The 13,554-nt window shown below is 44.6% G+C and overlaps 1 protein-coding gene across 1 annotated transcript; it reads right to left on the bottom strand.

Annotated features, from left to right (window-relative positions):
- Positions 1–11,452: 11,452 nt before the first annotated feature.
- Positions 11,453–12,352, bottom strand: LOC138473488 (olfactory receptor 6X1-like). Its single transcript, XM_069612130.1, has one exon. It carries the CDS (start codon positions 12,350–12,352, stop codon positions 11,453–11,455), a length of 900 nt encoding a protein of 299 aa, XP_069468231.1.
- Positions 12,353–13,554: the final 1,202 nt, after the last annotated feature.

Genomic DNA, 13,554 nt, shown 5'->3' with positions numbered 1-13,554 from the left:
CCTTTTTCTCAGGTTCGGAAAGGATGAACATTCGGCCGAAGGGAATTACAGCTGAGGGATCTGTATCTATGGCACAGTCTTCAGGCCTGTGAGTGGGTAATGCTTGGACTATGGTGGTAGAAAATACATCAGTAAACTCCTGATAGGACTCCGGAACTTGTATGATATTGGAAACCATGAGCGGTGTGTCTTGGTCTCTTGGAGGTTCTTTAGGAGTTACCGAGGAAGGGTCCAGGGAGAGACAATGGGACATAGAGAACTCTGAGCCCAGGAATAATGATCCTGCTGTCCAATTGATATACGGATTGTGCTTTTGTAACCAGGGCATACCCAAAACCATGGGGTAATGGGCTGACTTAATGATGTTGAATGTAATCCGCTCTTGATGATGGTTTATGGAAAGTTGGATCTCTTTAGTCTGCAGGCTTATGGGTCCTGAAGAGAGGGGTCTTCCGTCAATTGCTTCCACTGCCTGCATGGTGTTTCGTGCCTCGTACGGAATATGATGACTAACAACCCAGTCTTGATCAATGAAAATTCCCATAGCTCCGCAGTCCACCAAGGCCAGAATGGGATAGATCTTGTCTTTGGAGGGTGAGAGGAAGGCCTGGATTATCACCAAACTATTTTGTCCAGGAGAGTTCAAGGATGGAATTGATGTGGAGCAAACATCTCTCTCCCGACACCTCGCTCCATCTAGGATCGGGAGCTGGCGTTTCCCGAACGCCGTGGAGGGGCTAGAGAGCATTCTCTAACAAGATGTTTATCCGAGGCACAATACATGCACAGGCCTGTGTGGATCCTTCTCATCCTTTCTTGAGGGGAAATAGGCCCACGGAAGGCTCCGATTTGCATGGGTTCTGGATCTGTGTCAGGGGTTGGGTCAGAATTGGTTTTAACAGAGGTCTCAAGGGAATTCTTTTCAAAAGGTGTCTTGGTCTTTCTCCCTTCAGCCTTTCTTTCCTGGATTCGAAAGTCTATCTGCAGGGCTAGATCCATAAGAGCCTGGAAGGAACTAGGATGAGCCACCTGGGCTAATTCATCCTTAATGTCCTCGTTTAGACCCCTGCGAAATAGAGTAAAACTTGCTTCAGAGGACCAATCTGCTTCCTGGACCAGTTGTTTGAATCTAGTAACATACGCTAGCATATCCTGGGTACCCTGTCGGAAATCAAGTAAGCGTTCTTGAGCACTAAAAACCTGTTCTGGGTGGTCAAACATAGTCTTGAGTGCCTGAATGAATCCTTCATAATCATCCAGGAGGGCATCCCCTGAGTTGTCTAAGGGCGTAGCCCAGGTCAACGCGTTCCCTGTGAGGTGCGAGATTATGAAGCCCACCTTCGCCCTAGAAGTAGAAAAATAATAGGGCGTAAAGGTAAAATGCACCAAGCAGGAATCCAGGAATCCACGTAAGGATTTTGCCGATCCATCATATTTGTCCACCACTCCACCAAGTAACACACTGTCCTTGTAGCGGGGTCGCGAGACAAAACTAACTTCTTTAGCGCAGCATTCTCAGCCTTTAACTTCTGTACTTCAGTTGTGAGCTCTTGCATGCCACGCATAAGGTCCTGGACTGCTTTCTCCATAGCTGTATCTGCGTCGGTCATTTGGCATCTCAAACTGTCATAAATCTCCCCCCGTCTCACCTGGGATCGCTTCTTGCTCTGTTCCGCGGGAGGATTCCTCTTGTGGACGGATCGGGTCTTGTATAGACTCGCTTGAGATTCGTCCGGCTGCAGAGCGCGTTCAGAGTTCCGGTAAGGCCGCTGTTCTAGGATGTCCAGGAAAGTAGGTAGCGGTAGTAAGAATGGGGATTCCAGGAGTCGAAAAGAGGGAAAGGGAAAAGGAAGGAGGAAGGGAACCAGTATATTGGATAGAAGATTTGCCGAACAGCACACACATGTCAAGTCACTACCTAATGATAGCGTTGAGACGCGCGGGGCCGCGGGGCGTGGTCAATTTATAGGATGTGCCGTGTGCGACGTGACAGTTGGTGTGAGGCAAGTCACTTGTTGCGGCCATGTTGGGAGTAACAAGGAATACAAGCCCCGGCGCGATAAGGACAAGGAGGTCCAGAAGGGACAAGTTCTATGGTTCATAACAACAGGAGGATTTAATCCACCCCTGGATGAATCTCCTTACTCCAGTCCGTCAAACATTCTGGAGAGACCATCAGCATTTTGGCGATTACACTGTGACCTGTGTTCTATGGTGAAATCAAACCCCTGGAGGATGATAGACCATCTTAACAATTTAGGATTCTCCCCCTTCATCTGCATTAACCATCTCAAGGGTTGGTGGTCAGTCTGAATTACAAAAGTAGATCCATACAAGTATGGTCTAAACCTCTTCAGTGACCACACAATAGCAAAATATTCTCTTTCAATAGTTGCCCACCTTGTCTCTGGTTCCTTCACCTTTTGGCTAATGAAGCAGATGGGGTGTTCCCTACCTTTCTCATCCAGCTGACTCAGAACTGCACCCATACCTGTAGTGGAAGCATCTGTTTGCACAATGAAGGTTTGGCTGTAGTCAGGAGTTCTTAAGACTGGAGCTTGACAAAGGGCTTTCTTAGGTCCTTCAAATGCCTTGGTGCACTCCTCATTCGTACGAGCATCAAATAATAATAAGGCCGTCCTAGTGGCATAGTGTCCAAAAAAGGGCTTATACTAAGAAAAACCTGTTGCCAATCCTTACAACTAAACACACAAAAGGTGTGGGATAGGGTTCACAAGAAAGAAAAAAGTGTTCACAAATGATTAGTCAGGATGTGGTAGCGGGGGTCTCCCTTCCCCATGTTTTGAGCACAGCACAAGGGGGGACTTCAAGGGACAGCACATGCTCGAGCTTTCCCAGCACGCAACTACAGTTATTCTCTCCGATATCAGGATCATCAGTGGTTAAGTCTCTTTACAAAAAAAGTCTCGTGCCCTGGAGGACCTGACGCTGGGTGATGCGCTCTCACCCCTGGATCCTCCTCTTCTGCAGATAAAAAAAACATAGTTACGTTTTTTGCTTCTGAGGGCCGGATGGGTTCAAAATGAAAAACAAAAGTTCCTTTCTGAGTGCACTTGGGGTGATAATTCTTCACCCCCCTGGGTCCCCATCTTCCGGGCTCAGACGCCTCTCGAATATCATCCTCCCTCGGTTAGGTTCACTCTGGCTTGTATTAAAAAAAAATTGCTGTAGTTCACGTGTCATTGGGTGATGGATTTTCACCTCTGGGTTCCCCTCTTCCAGGCTCAGACCCTTCTCAACTGTTTGCCTCCCTCCGTCGGGTACACTACGGCTTTTCAAATCAATATCACTTCTGGCCTTCACAAATCTTAATGTCCTTGTAAACAGTTCACTGTGGACATCCCTCCGTCGGGTTCACTTTTGTCAACAGACTGTTCATCAGGACTTTTAGGCTTCACCCCCTTTTCTTCGGCATCCCTCCGCCGGGTTCACTCTTGCCAACTTTTACAAATCATACAATTCCATCTACTTTCTTATGATGCAGGATTCACTTCCCTCAGCTTTATAATCATCTGACGGTCAAAGACTTTCGACTTTAAAAGGGATTTTACAATACCCTATATAACCACTTTGACCCCTTTCTCGTGCCTTTCCGAAGGCCTTCTGGTAATGGTAGTTTCAACAATAGGGTAATCGCCCAGAGTTCCCCGAGTGATCACCCACGTGGTGCTTGACTCCTCTCTAGCTGGTTTTCCCCTCGTGTATTAACAATTCTTTAGATCTTTCTTCAATGAGCCATTTGCTATTTTTTTCAACACAGTTCAGTTTCTTATCATCTCTCCCCTCAACTCACCGGCTGTAATGAACCGCTTGACTTTTCTTGTCTCTGGAGTCAAGGATGATACCATGGTGGCAAGAGTCTCTCCACGGCTTGGTCATCAGCGAAGGAGGGCCCTGTGTACTGTTGGAATCTGCTGCAACAAATGTCACCTATTGTTCACCGTCTTCGATTCCTTCCACAGAGGTTGCACGGGCCTGTGTTTGAAAGGGCAAGGTTGCGTCTCTCCTTGTCACCCTTTTAGTTGTGGCCGTCTTTCTCCTCCTCTTGAACTGCCGTGCTGGGTTAGCCCACTCGTCATGCAGTCTGTCTTCTTCATACTGTGCTCTCGTGTTCCAACCTTTATCCCTGTGAAGTAGGGAAAGAGACGTTGTGCGCAATTCTGGTCAATTGCCTGACCCTTGTGTCGGGACATGTCAGGTAAATAGCTCTAGGGTTTGTCTGTCCTCTTTCGTGGTATGTGAAAGTGTTTGTGTCAGGAAAGGGGGCGTGTCATAAGAAATGATATTCTTCGTCCTGGGTGGGTTGGTAAATTCAGAAGGGTAATATTGGTAGGGTTTGTGAAACACACGGGAACGACCAGGATTATTATCCTGAAATGAACAGGGGGTATTGTGGGAACAGTAGTGTTTTGTCTGATCAGATTGGGAGCGCAGGAAATAATAATCGGAGTGACGGGGAGGAGAATAACTGGGAGTATTCGGGTAGGAGATAGAAAAATAAGGATTCTGGGAGAGGTAGTTTCTGAATGCAACAGATTTGTTGGATTTGGGCAAGAGAGATACGATGTGAGGAAGGGAAGCAGATGTGGTTTAGCTTACAACTGTTTTAAGGATCACGTCCTCCACTGCTTCTTTCCCGGTATGATACCACGTCTCACCTGGGGTATTCCCCTGAGCATAACCCTGAGTTCCATTACCCAGGTGATCCCCCTCATTCGTCTACCCCTAGGGTTGGGATCTGAGAAGGCCCGTTCTTCCCTGGCCACCTGAATAAGGGATACATGGGATCTACTTGTTAGAATACCCTCAGGTTTCTCCTATACCCTTCCCTGATGCTGGTTAGGCAGAGGTGTTTCACGGAGAGACTTCTCCGAGGAACATCCAGATTGCCGGTCCAAGGCTTCCAGCATAGAACCTGGGTTCGTCTTCCCCTCAAATACCCAAAGATTATTATGGCTCTGACTTACCACACTTGTCTGGTTGTTCAGGTCTTGCAGAGGGGATGGTTTTAAGAGTTCTCTCTTTTCTTTCTCTCTTTCTACCTTTCTTTCCCTTTCTTCAGCTATTATCAACTTTTCCTCTATAGCTTCAGGATAGATCTCTATAACATGGCCCTTCTCGCCACAAAATATGCATGATTCTAACTGCAAGGTTTCTGATGTATCCAGAGATATAGTGGATGTTGACCCTCTCTTACTCTTATTCAGGGGCTAAAACATTTTTCCAGGGTGTTATGGTTCTCTAGGTTTTGCCCCTTCTGGTTAACGTAGGGTTCTTCTCACGGCTGTCCCATTTGGGTTTCTAACCTTCTCTCTCCCTTGGTTGCCTCCTACTTTTCCCTTTGAGTAGTAAGGATGGGGTTCTGGAATTTTATTTTCTGTAGAAGGGATCTCTGGGTCTTCTCTGGAGATTTTATTAAATGATGTTTTCCCTAGAGTCTCCCGGAGTAGGTTCTCTTTGAGTGCTTTCCAAGGGGTTTCATATACCAGGATCCCTACTCTGTCTCCCCTATGGAATTTGATGGATTTTGTGGAGAAGTTAAGACGAATAAAGGTTAATTTGTCTTCGCCAGGAAGAAGTGGTAACATTTTCACTTGGCCTTCCTTACAAGGTAAAATATAGAAGGACCGGCCTAAGGGGCATCTTACTCTTAGTTGTAATGGAACTAAGACTTCCCTGTAGCAAATAATCTTAAGGGCAGAAAAGATAATAGGTGTTGCCCTCAACATCCTTTCGGACAGGTGTGATGGCTTGAGAGGTGAGGGTGAAAAATTGGTTGGACTCCCATCCTCTGTTCCAAGGGCTGGAAGGGTGGTGTCATGCTTTCCATACATTTCCCCTCATTCAGGGAAACAAAGGCCTGATTGAGTTCGCCTCTTGACTCCAAGATTTCTGAGTCGCCTTGTAGAGAGTTATTCATTTGCTCTTTCTCTAACATTGAGGATAGGACATGGAAATCTTTATTCGGTTCTCTTCATAAAAATGGGCTCTCCAACTAGCATCAATTGGATCATATCCAACTTCTGACACCATATTTAAGGAACTCACAGTGACAATAGTAAAGACAGACACAAGTGATCACAGTTCAGGGGTGTTTATTAAACTTTATAATGGGTGAGATAAACGCCTAATCTAAACCTAAATCTAAGATGGGAGGGAGCTACCACCATCAAATAATAATAAGGCAGTGCTAGTGGTGTCTTATCAAAAAAAGGGGACTATACTACAAAAAAAATGATTACCAATCCTTACAACTAAACACACAAAAGGGTGTGGGATAGGATTCACAAGAAAGAAAGAAGCGTTCACAAATGATAAGTCAGGATGTGGTAGCCGGGGCTTTCCCTTCCCCACGTTTTCAGCAAGGGACAAGGTGGGACTAACCACCGGTGGTGGTTAAGTATCTTTTCTACGAAAAAGTCTCTTTCCTCTGAGGACCTGATGTGTTCCAAATAATAAATAAAGGTCCCTTTCTGTTGCTACGCTAGGTGATGCCCTTCCACCCCTGGATCCCCAAAAAGCTCTTAGAAATATCAGGACCTTCGGTAGTTACGTTTCTTGCTTCCGAGGGCCTAATGGGTTCAAATTAATAAACAAAAGTTCCTTTCTGATTGCACTTGTGGTGATAATTCTTCACCCCTTGGTCCCCCTCTTCAGTGCTGAGACCCCTCTCGAATATCAACCTCCCTCCGTCGGGTTCACTCTGGCTTGTATTAAAAAACAATTTCATTTGCTGTAGTTCACGTGTTGTTGGGTGATGGCTTTTCACCCTTGGATCCCCCTCTTCCATGCTCAGACCCTTCTTAACTGTTTGCCTCCCTCCGTTGGGTTCCCTACGGCTTTTCAAATCAATATCAATTCTGGCCTTCACAAGTCTTAATATCCTTTTAAACAGTTCACTGCGGACATCCTTACGTTAGGTTCACTTTTGTCAACATACTGTTCATCGGGACATTTAGGCTTCACCCCCTTTTCATCGGCATTCCTCCGTTGGGTTCACTCTTGCCAACTTTTGCCAATCACACAAATCCTTCTACTTTCTTATGATGCAGGATTCACTTCCCTCAGCTTTATGATCATCTGCTGGTCCAAGACTTTCGACTTTACAGAGGATTTTACTAGACCCCCTGTATGACCACTTTGACCCCTTTCTCACACCTTTCCCAATGCCTTCTGGTAACAGTAGTTTCAAAATAGGGCAATCGCCCAGAGTTCCCCGCGTGATCACCCATGTGGTGCTTGACTCCTCTGTAGCTGGTTTTCCCCTGTTATAACAGTTCTTTGTGCTTTCTTCAATTAGCCATTTGCTACTTTTGTTCAACACAGTTCAGTTTCTTATCGGCTCTCCCCTCGACTCACTGGCTGTGATGAACCGCTTGGCTTTTGTTGTCTCTGAAGTCAAGGACTGTACCACGGTGGCAAGCATCTCTCCAGGCTTGGTTATCAGTGGAGGAGAGCCCTGTGTACCATTGACATCTGCTGTATCACGCGTCAGCTATTGTTTGCAGTCTTATGATTACTTCAACAGAGGTTGCGCGGGCCTGTGTTGGAAAGGGCAAGCTCGCGTCTCTCCTTGTCACCCTTTCGGTTGTGGCCGTCTTTCTCCTCTTCTTGAACTGCAGTGCTCAGTTAGCTCTCTCATTGTGCGGTCTGCCTTGCTCGTATTGTGCTCTCGTGCTCCACCTTTTATCCCTTTGGGGTAGGGAAAGGGCCGTCAGGTGTGTGCGATTCTGGCCAATTGCCTGACTCTGCCTGACCCTTGTGTCTGTCTGGACATGTCAGGTAAACAGCTGTAGGGTTTGTCCCTTGTCTTTCGTGGTGTGCAAAAGTGTTTGTGTCGGGAAAGGGCGGGGGGGGTGTCACGAGAAATTATATCAAGAAATGATATTCTTCGTCCTGGGGCGTTGGTAAATTCGGAAGGGTGAGATTGGTAGGGTTTGTGAAGCAAACGGGAATGACCAGGATTATTATCCTGAAATGAACAGGGGGGATTATGGGAACAGTAGTGTTTTGTCTGATCATATTGGGAGTGTGGGAAATAATAATCAAGGGACGGGAAGGAGAATAACTGGGAGTATTCAGGTAGGACATAGGAAAACAGGGATTCTGGGAGAGGCAGTTTCTGAATGCAACAGGGTTGTTGGATTTGGGCAAGAGAGATGTGATGTGAGGTAGGGAGAAAGATGTGGTACAGCCTACAAAGGTTTTAGGGATCATGTCCTCCTATCCTTCGTCCCCGGTATAACACTTGTGTATAGGAGCGTTATAAATGCCAGATCATATCATATCAATACCGCGTCTCACCTTTTTACCGGGCCATTCCGACCTTGGAGGGCCCGGTAATTTCCCTTTCGCTGGACCCGGAGCCAGTACGTCCCCATTCCCATTCGAGCCCCCATAGGGCTTAATGGGAATTGGGAGGATGGTAGCAGCGTTACCGTTCATAACGGTACCATTGCTACCATCCTGTTTTGCTCACAGGTGGTCTAACCAGGCATGCAGAGCGGCACCCGCGAGCAGAACTCCTTACCGCCACAGACGTAATGAGGCCCATTTAATGAGTCTTGCTGCAGCATGCAGGACACATTTCAGGGGAGCCAGGGTAGTCGCCGGAAGGCCTTGCAAAAGGTCATTGCCACCATCCAGGTGGGAGCGGACCAAGGCTTGGACAGCGGATCTGAAGTTGTTTTCTGGGATGAAGGGCTTCATTTACGACAGGAGAGAAAGTTGGTACCAGGCCGTTTGTGTCTTCCTTGCTATATGCTATTTGAACGTGAGGTGTCTATCGATGTTGAACCTATGGGATTTGGCACAGGGGGCCAGCTGGGGTGTGAATCCTCCAAGGTTCATTGCAGAGAGCCAGGTCTGGATGCCAGGGTGCTGATTGTTGTTGTTTAGCAGTAGGAATTCAGTCTTGAAAGGGTTGAGCTTCAGGTAAGCTCTGGACATCCAGGACCAGATCAATGTGAGGCAGGTCTTGAGCCTGCGGATGTCTGTGATGGAGGATATCTTGAGGTAGGGCTCTGTGTCATCTGCCCATTGGTGGATGTGGATGTTGTGACTAGAGAGGAGGATCCCACACAATTTCATGTAAAGATTGAAGATGACGGGGAACTGGATGGATACTTGCCGGACTCCACAGGTGATGGGTAGAGTTGGTGATCTGGAAGAATCCATATTTATGAACTGTTGGCGATTCGTAAGGTAGGATTTGAACCAGCTGAGGACGACCTGGGTGATTCCCATGCCACAATGTAGATTATTGGTGAATGCCTGTTGGCCTACTGTGTCAATACTGCTGTGTCAAAGGTATTTTTAAAATGTTTTTCGGGTTTGGCAAGGTTGATTATGTGTGCCAATCTTGTGTCAGTTGCATGGTGACATTCCCGAATGATGGCAGAACGTCTGCCAGTGCCTGGAGGAGCATTCGCCAATCTAAGTGTAATCTCCTGTGGCGTGATTTACACCTGGCAATTTATGGTGCAAGTGTGGTGTGAGAAGCGTTAAAGTGAGGACTTTTTTGGGTGGAATAAGGTTTGTGTGAGAAGAAGGTGTTTAAAATGTTTCCTATGAAATGTGACTTCTGCCTGAATATCGCCATGGCAACTTAAGCCTGATTGGCGCACATAATCAACCTTGCCACGCCCAAAACCATGTTTAAAAATACATTTGACACAGCAGCATTGACACAGAAGACGGAATGCACCTGACTGCTCCGTGCACTGGTCACCTGGTCACGCTCTGAATTCCTGCATGTCCAGTTTCCCTCGCACTGCCTCTGGGTTCCCCAGCACTTAAGGCTCTGTATCTGCAACCCTCCAGTCCCTTCTCTCTGCACTTATGAGCCACCTTCTTGCTGCACTTGTGAGTTAACTTCACTTCCCCTTCCCCCCCCCCTGGCACGGTGTGCAGGTAAAAAGTCGAAAGACATAATGTCGAAAAAAAAATGTCGAAAAGAAAAATTTCGAATGTTTTATTTTTTTATTTATATGTTTTTATGGGGTTCCGTAAGTAAAAAAAGGGGTAAAACAAAAAAAAGGGGGGTTTGGGGGGAACCCCCCATTTCGAACAAAAAGCAAACAAAAAAAGACATTCGAAAAAAAAAAATGTCCACTTTTTTTTCCACATTATGTCTTTCGACATAATGTAATTCGGATTAATCACTATAAACCCCCTGGCACTTCTCCCCTTCCCTCTTGCCTGCATTTGCGCAATCTGAATGACACAAGGCCTTGTAAGATCGTTATATTGTCCTCCCTTTCTTTCCGACTCCTTGTCTTGTCACGTCTAGAAACACTTGTGTACAGGCGCTATAAATGCCACATCATATCCTACATATCCTATCATATCATATACTGCTGGATGCAACTTCCGTCAAGATTCACTCATGATCTTGGTGAATTCCATTTCAAGGTGTAACTTATACCAGAAAATGGTGTAGTCTATCAACCCATTTTTGCACAGTTAATAGTAAAAAACATTTTTTTACGTATTTTTTAAGATTTCCGTCTTTTATCAGGATTAGTTAAGATTTTAAAAAACTTGTCCTTTATTTGTGTGCTTTTTTGTTACTTTTTAAATCATGTTACAGATCCAAGCGGCTGTGTTCTTTATGAGAGTTCTTGGGCCTGGATAATGAGGGGGATGCCTTCATGACCTTTATAAATGTGGTTTTTATATCGGCAGGCGATATAGAGGCTCTCTCGAGGAAGCTACTGTGCGTGGTGGAATAATGTGCATAGAGGTTACACAGGGACTACATTGATTTTAATTGTGTAATGACTGAACATTTTTAGTAAAACAGAGTATAATAATTATTTATTATGTGAAATAGAATTATGTATATATAGGAATTTGTTAAGATTTTGTTTTATTTGGATAATTGTTTTTGTCTTTTGTTATTTGTGATTGGATGATTTGTTTTTGTTGATTATGTAAATATGTAATTTTGTCTTATTTATCTCTGCATGTTATGTGAAATGTTTAAAATATAACCAAATCAGAATGAAACAACTGAAACCTTTTTATTGCCTTTTTGTTATAAATAGTTTATATTTTCATGTTTTAAAACCAGTTCATAAATATCCAAACATTATAAGAATATACATTTCAATATGTATTTTTTCATCATTTGTTTCAGAATGGTAATATTTTCACTTATAGAACCTTGAAATCAACTCGACTCACTCAAACTGCCTTGAAGTTTGATGATATTCAAGAAGATTTGATGATAGTTCCAAGGGCATGTGGACCTATGGAATTGCTTTAACTAGTTGGCGGGTCTCTGGCTTCCTTTTTAGGGCCTAGGGTCCTGCCTCTCTTTCCTCAATGAAACGTTTACACATAAAACAGTCCGCGAGAGGCGTGGTTCATTAGGGCGCTCAGCTGATACACGAGCAATTTAATGGGCAGCTTTATTTCAATGTCTCCTTCAATGCGTACGTTTCTTTAAAACCTCTTTGAATTTCTTATTTCTGAATGTGTAAACAATAGGATTCATCAGAGGAGAAATGATGGTGCTGGCCATGCTCACTGCTTTGTAGACCTCGATTGAAGGGTGCAGAGACGGACTCACTTGAACAAAAATGGCACTTCCATAGCAAATGGATACCATGGTCAGGTGAGAGCTGCAGGTGGAGAAGGTCTTCCGTCTTCCATTTGCTGATGGGATTCGCAGAATCGTAGCAATAATCAAGATGTAGGACACAGACGTCATCCCCAGTGATCCTGGCAGAAGGATCAGAGAGGAGATGATATTGTATAATCGTAGGAGTCCAGTGTCCGAACAGGCCAGTTCTATGATCGACAGACCATCACAATAGAAATGGTTTATGCTATTGGGACCACAGTAAGGCAGCCGGATGACAACAAAAGTGGGGTAGAGAACAAAAAAAAGAGATACCAGCCAAGTGCTAATGATGAGTTGAAAGCAGAGACGATCATTCATGATGGTGGTGTAACGCAATGGATTGCATATGGCCACATAACGATCATACGACATGATGGATAAGAGGACAAAAGCATTGGCAGAGAGGTAGACATAGACAAAGGACTGTGTAAAACAATTGGACAATGAGATTGATTTGTGCAATGACAATATTTGCACTAACATCAGAGGGATTACATTTGATATGTTCACCGTCTCCAGTATGGACAAGTTCAATAGGAAGAGGTACATAGGGGTGTGCAGTCCTCGCTCGATGAAAATGAGGAACATCATGATGCCGTTCCCCACCAGCGTGACCATGTAGACCAAAAGAAGAACGAGGAAGAGGGAAATCCTCAGACTCAGTCCACCCGTGAATCCCACCAGAATGAACTCTGTCACCATGGTGCTGTTCCTTCTTTCCATCACTGCTCAGCAGGGTGCCTAAAAGAAGGTTTGTAGTAAAACACAATTACTGGAAATATATGCATTAATGATGAAGAAAAAAGATCAACGTCCAAAACAAAGGAATAGTGTGAAAGAATGAGGCCAATCAATCTATATGGACACGTGCACTGCGGTGTGACATACGTGCCACTAGTGCGCAAGAGAGACCAGTGGTAAGTTCTACAACCTATGGGAATAATCCCCCTATGTTTTATATGAACAGAAACACTGGCATTCCATAGATTAGGCATCACAGATCCAATAGGTAGTTAAATGAATATCTGGAGTCAGGCTCTTACGGCATCTGACCACGTCTATGTTGTTGTCATTAAATCTCCATACACTATTTTTCTAAACATAAAAAAAGTTGTAATGCATCGTTATGTAACACACAATTAATACAATCTAAAAACAAATATTGTGATAAATATATTTGTGGGAAACAGCAAGAGTAGTGTAAATGCAGATGCTAGCTGTAATGTTCTCCTACTACTTTACATGTCACCAATCCCTCTCTTTCTGCATTCACTGCCCAACATGTTTCACTCCTTCACTCTCTCAAATTAAGAACAATGTGCCTGGACTTTCATCAGGGCTACACTATTGCTAATTTCCACTTTCTTAAGCCAAATGTTATGCACAATAGCTCATAACTTTGCAACGAGAAACAGCCTTTTCGTGTGTCCTGTCTTTAGGCGTCGTCATATTTTTGTCAAATCAGCCCTTTTGCTGACTTCCATCTCTCACTTGATTTTCTACCTTTTGGGTCTACAATACAAAAATACACAGAATGGGGATATGAATTACCCATTTGATCGCTTATGATTGGCTAAATTAATTCAATCACAACATATTTTGCCTAAGAGAGTGATTTCTCAAACGATTAGAAAGCATCATCACTCTAAGCACCAATTACCCAATTTGGAACTGCAAAGTGTATGGTATTCTAGCGATACACTTCTTTCCCGATTTCTTTTTCTTTTTTCTTTATGTAACTTTTGGATTTGAGGTTCTACCAAATGGCCGCTGTTGGTTATGCCCCCCAAGCTGTTTATAAGGGAAACGCCGTGCTTGAGCCAAAGAATTCATTAAGGCTGCACGTGCTTCCTCCAGATCTCACTATGAGTCTCTGTCACACTCGTTGTCGCTTTTCCGGATCA

The sequence above is a fragment of the Ambystoma mexicanum genome, chromosome 8 (genome assembly GCF_040938575.1).
Source record: "Ambystoma mexicanum isolate Mex_15411 chromosome 8, UKY_AmexF1_1, whole genome shotgun sequence".
In the NCBI taxonomy this organism is placed as follows: domain Eukaryota; kingdom Metazoa; phylum Chordata; class Amphibia; order Caudata; family Ambystomatidae; genus Ambystoma; species Ambystoma mexicanum.
This window is presented reverse-complemented; position numbering and strand designations above follow the sequence as displayed.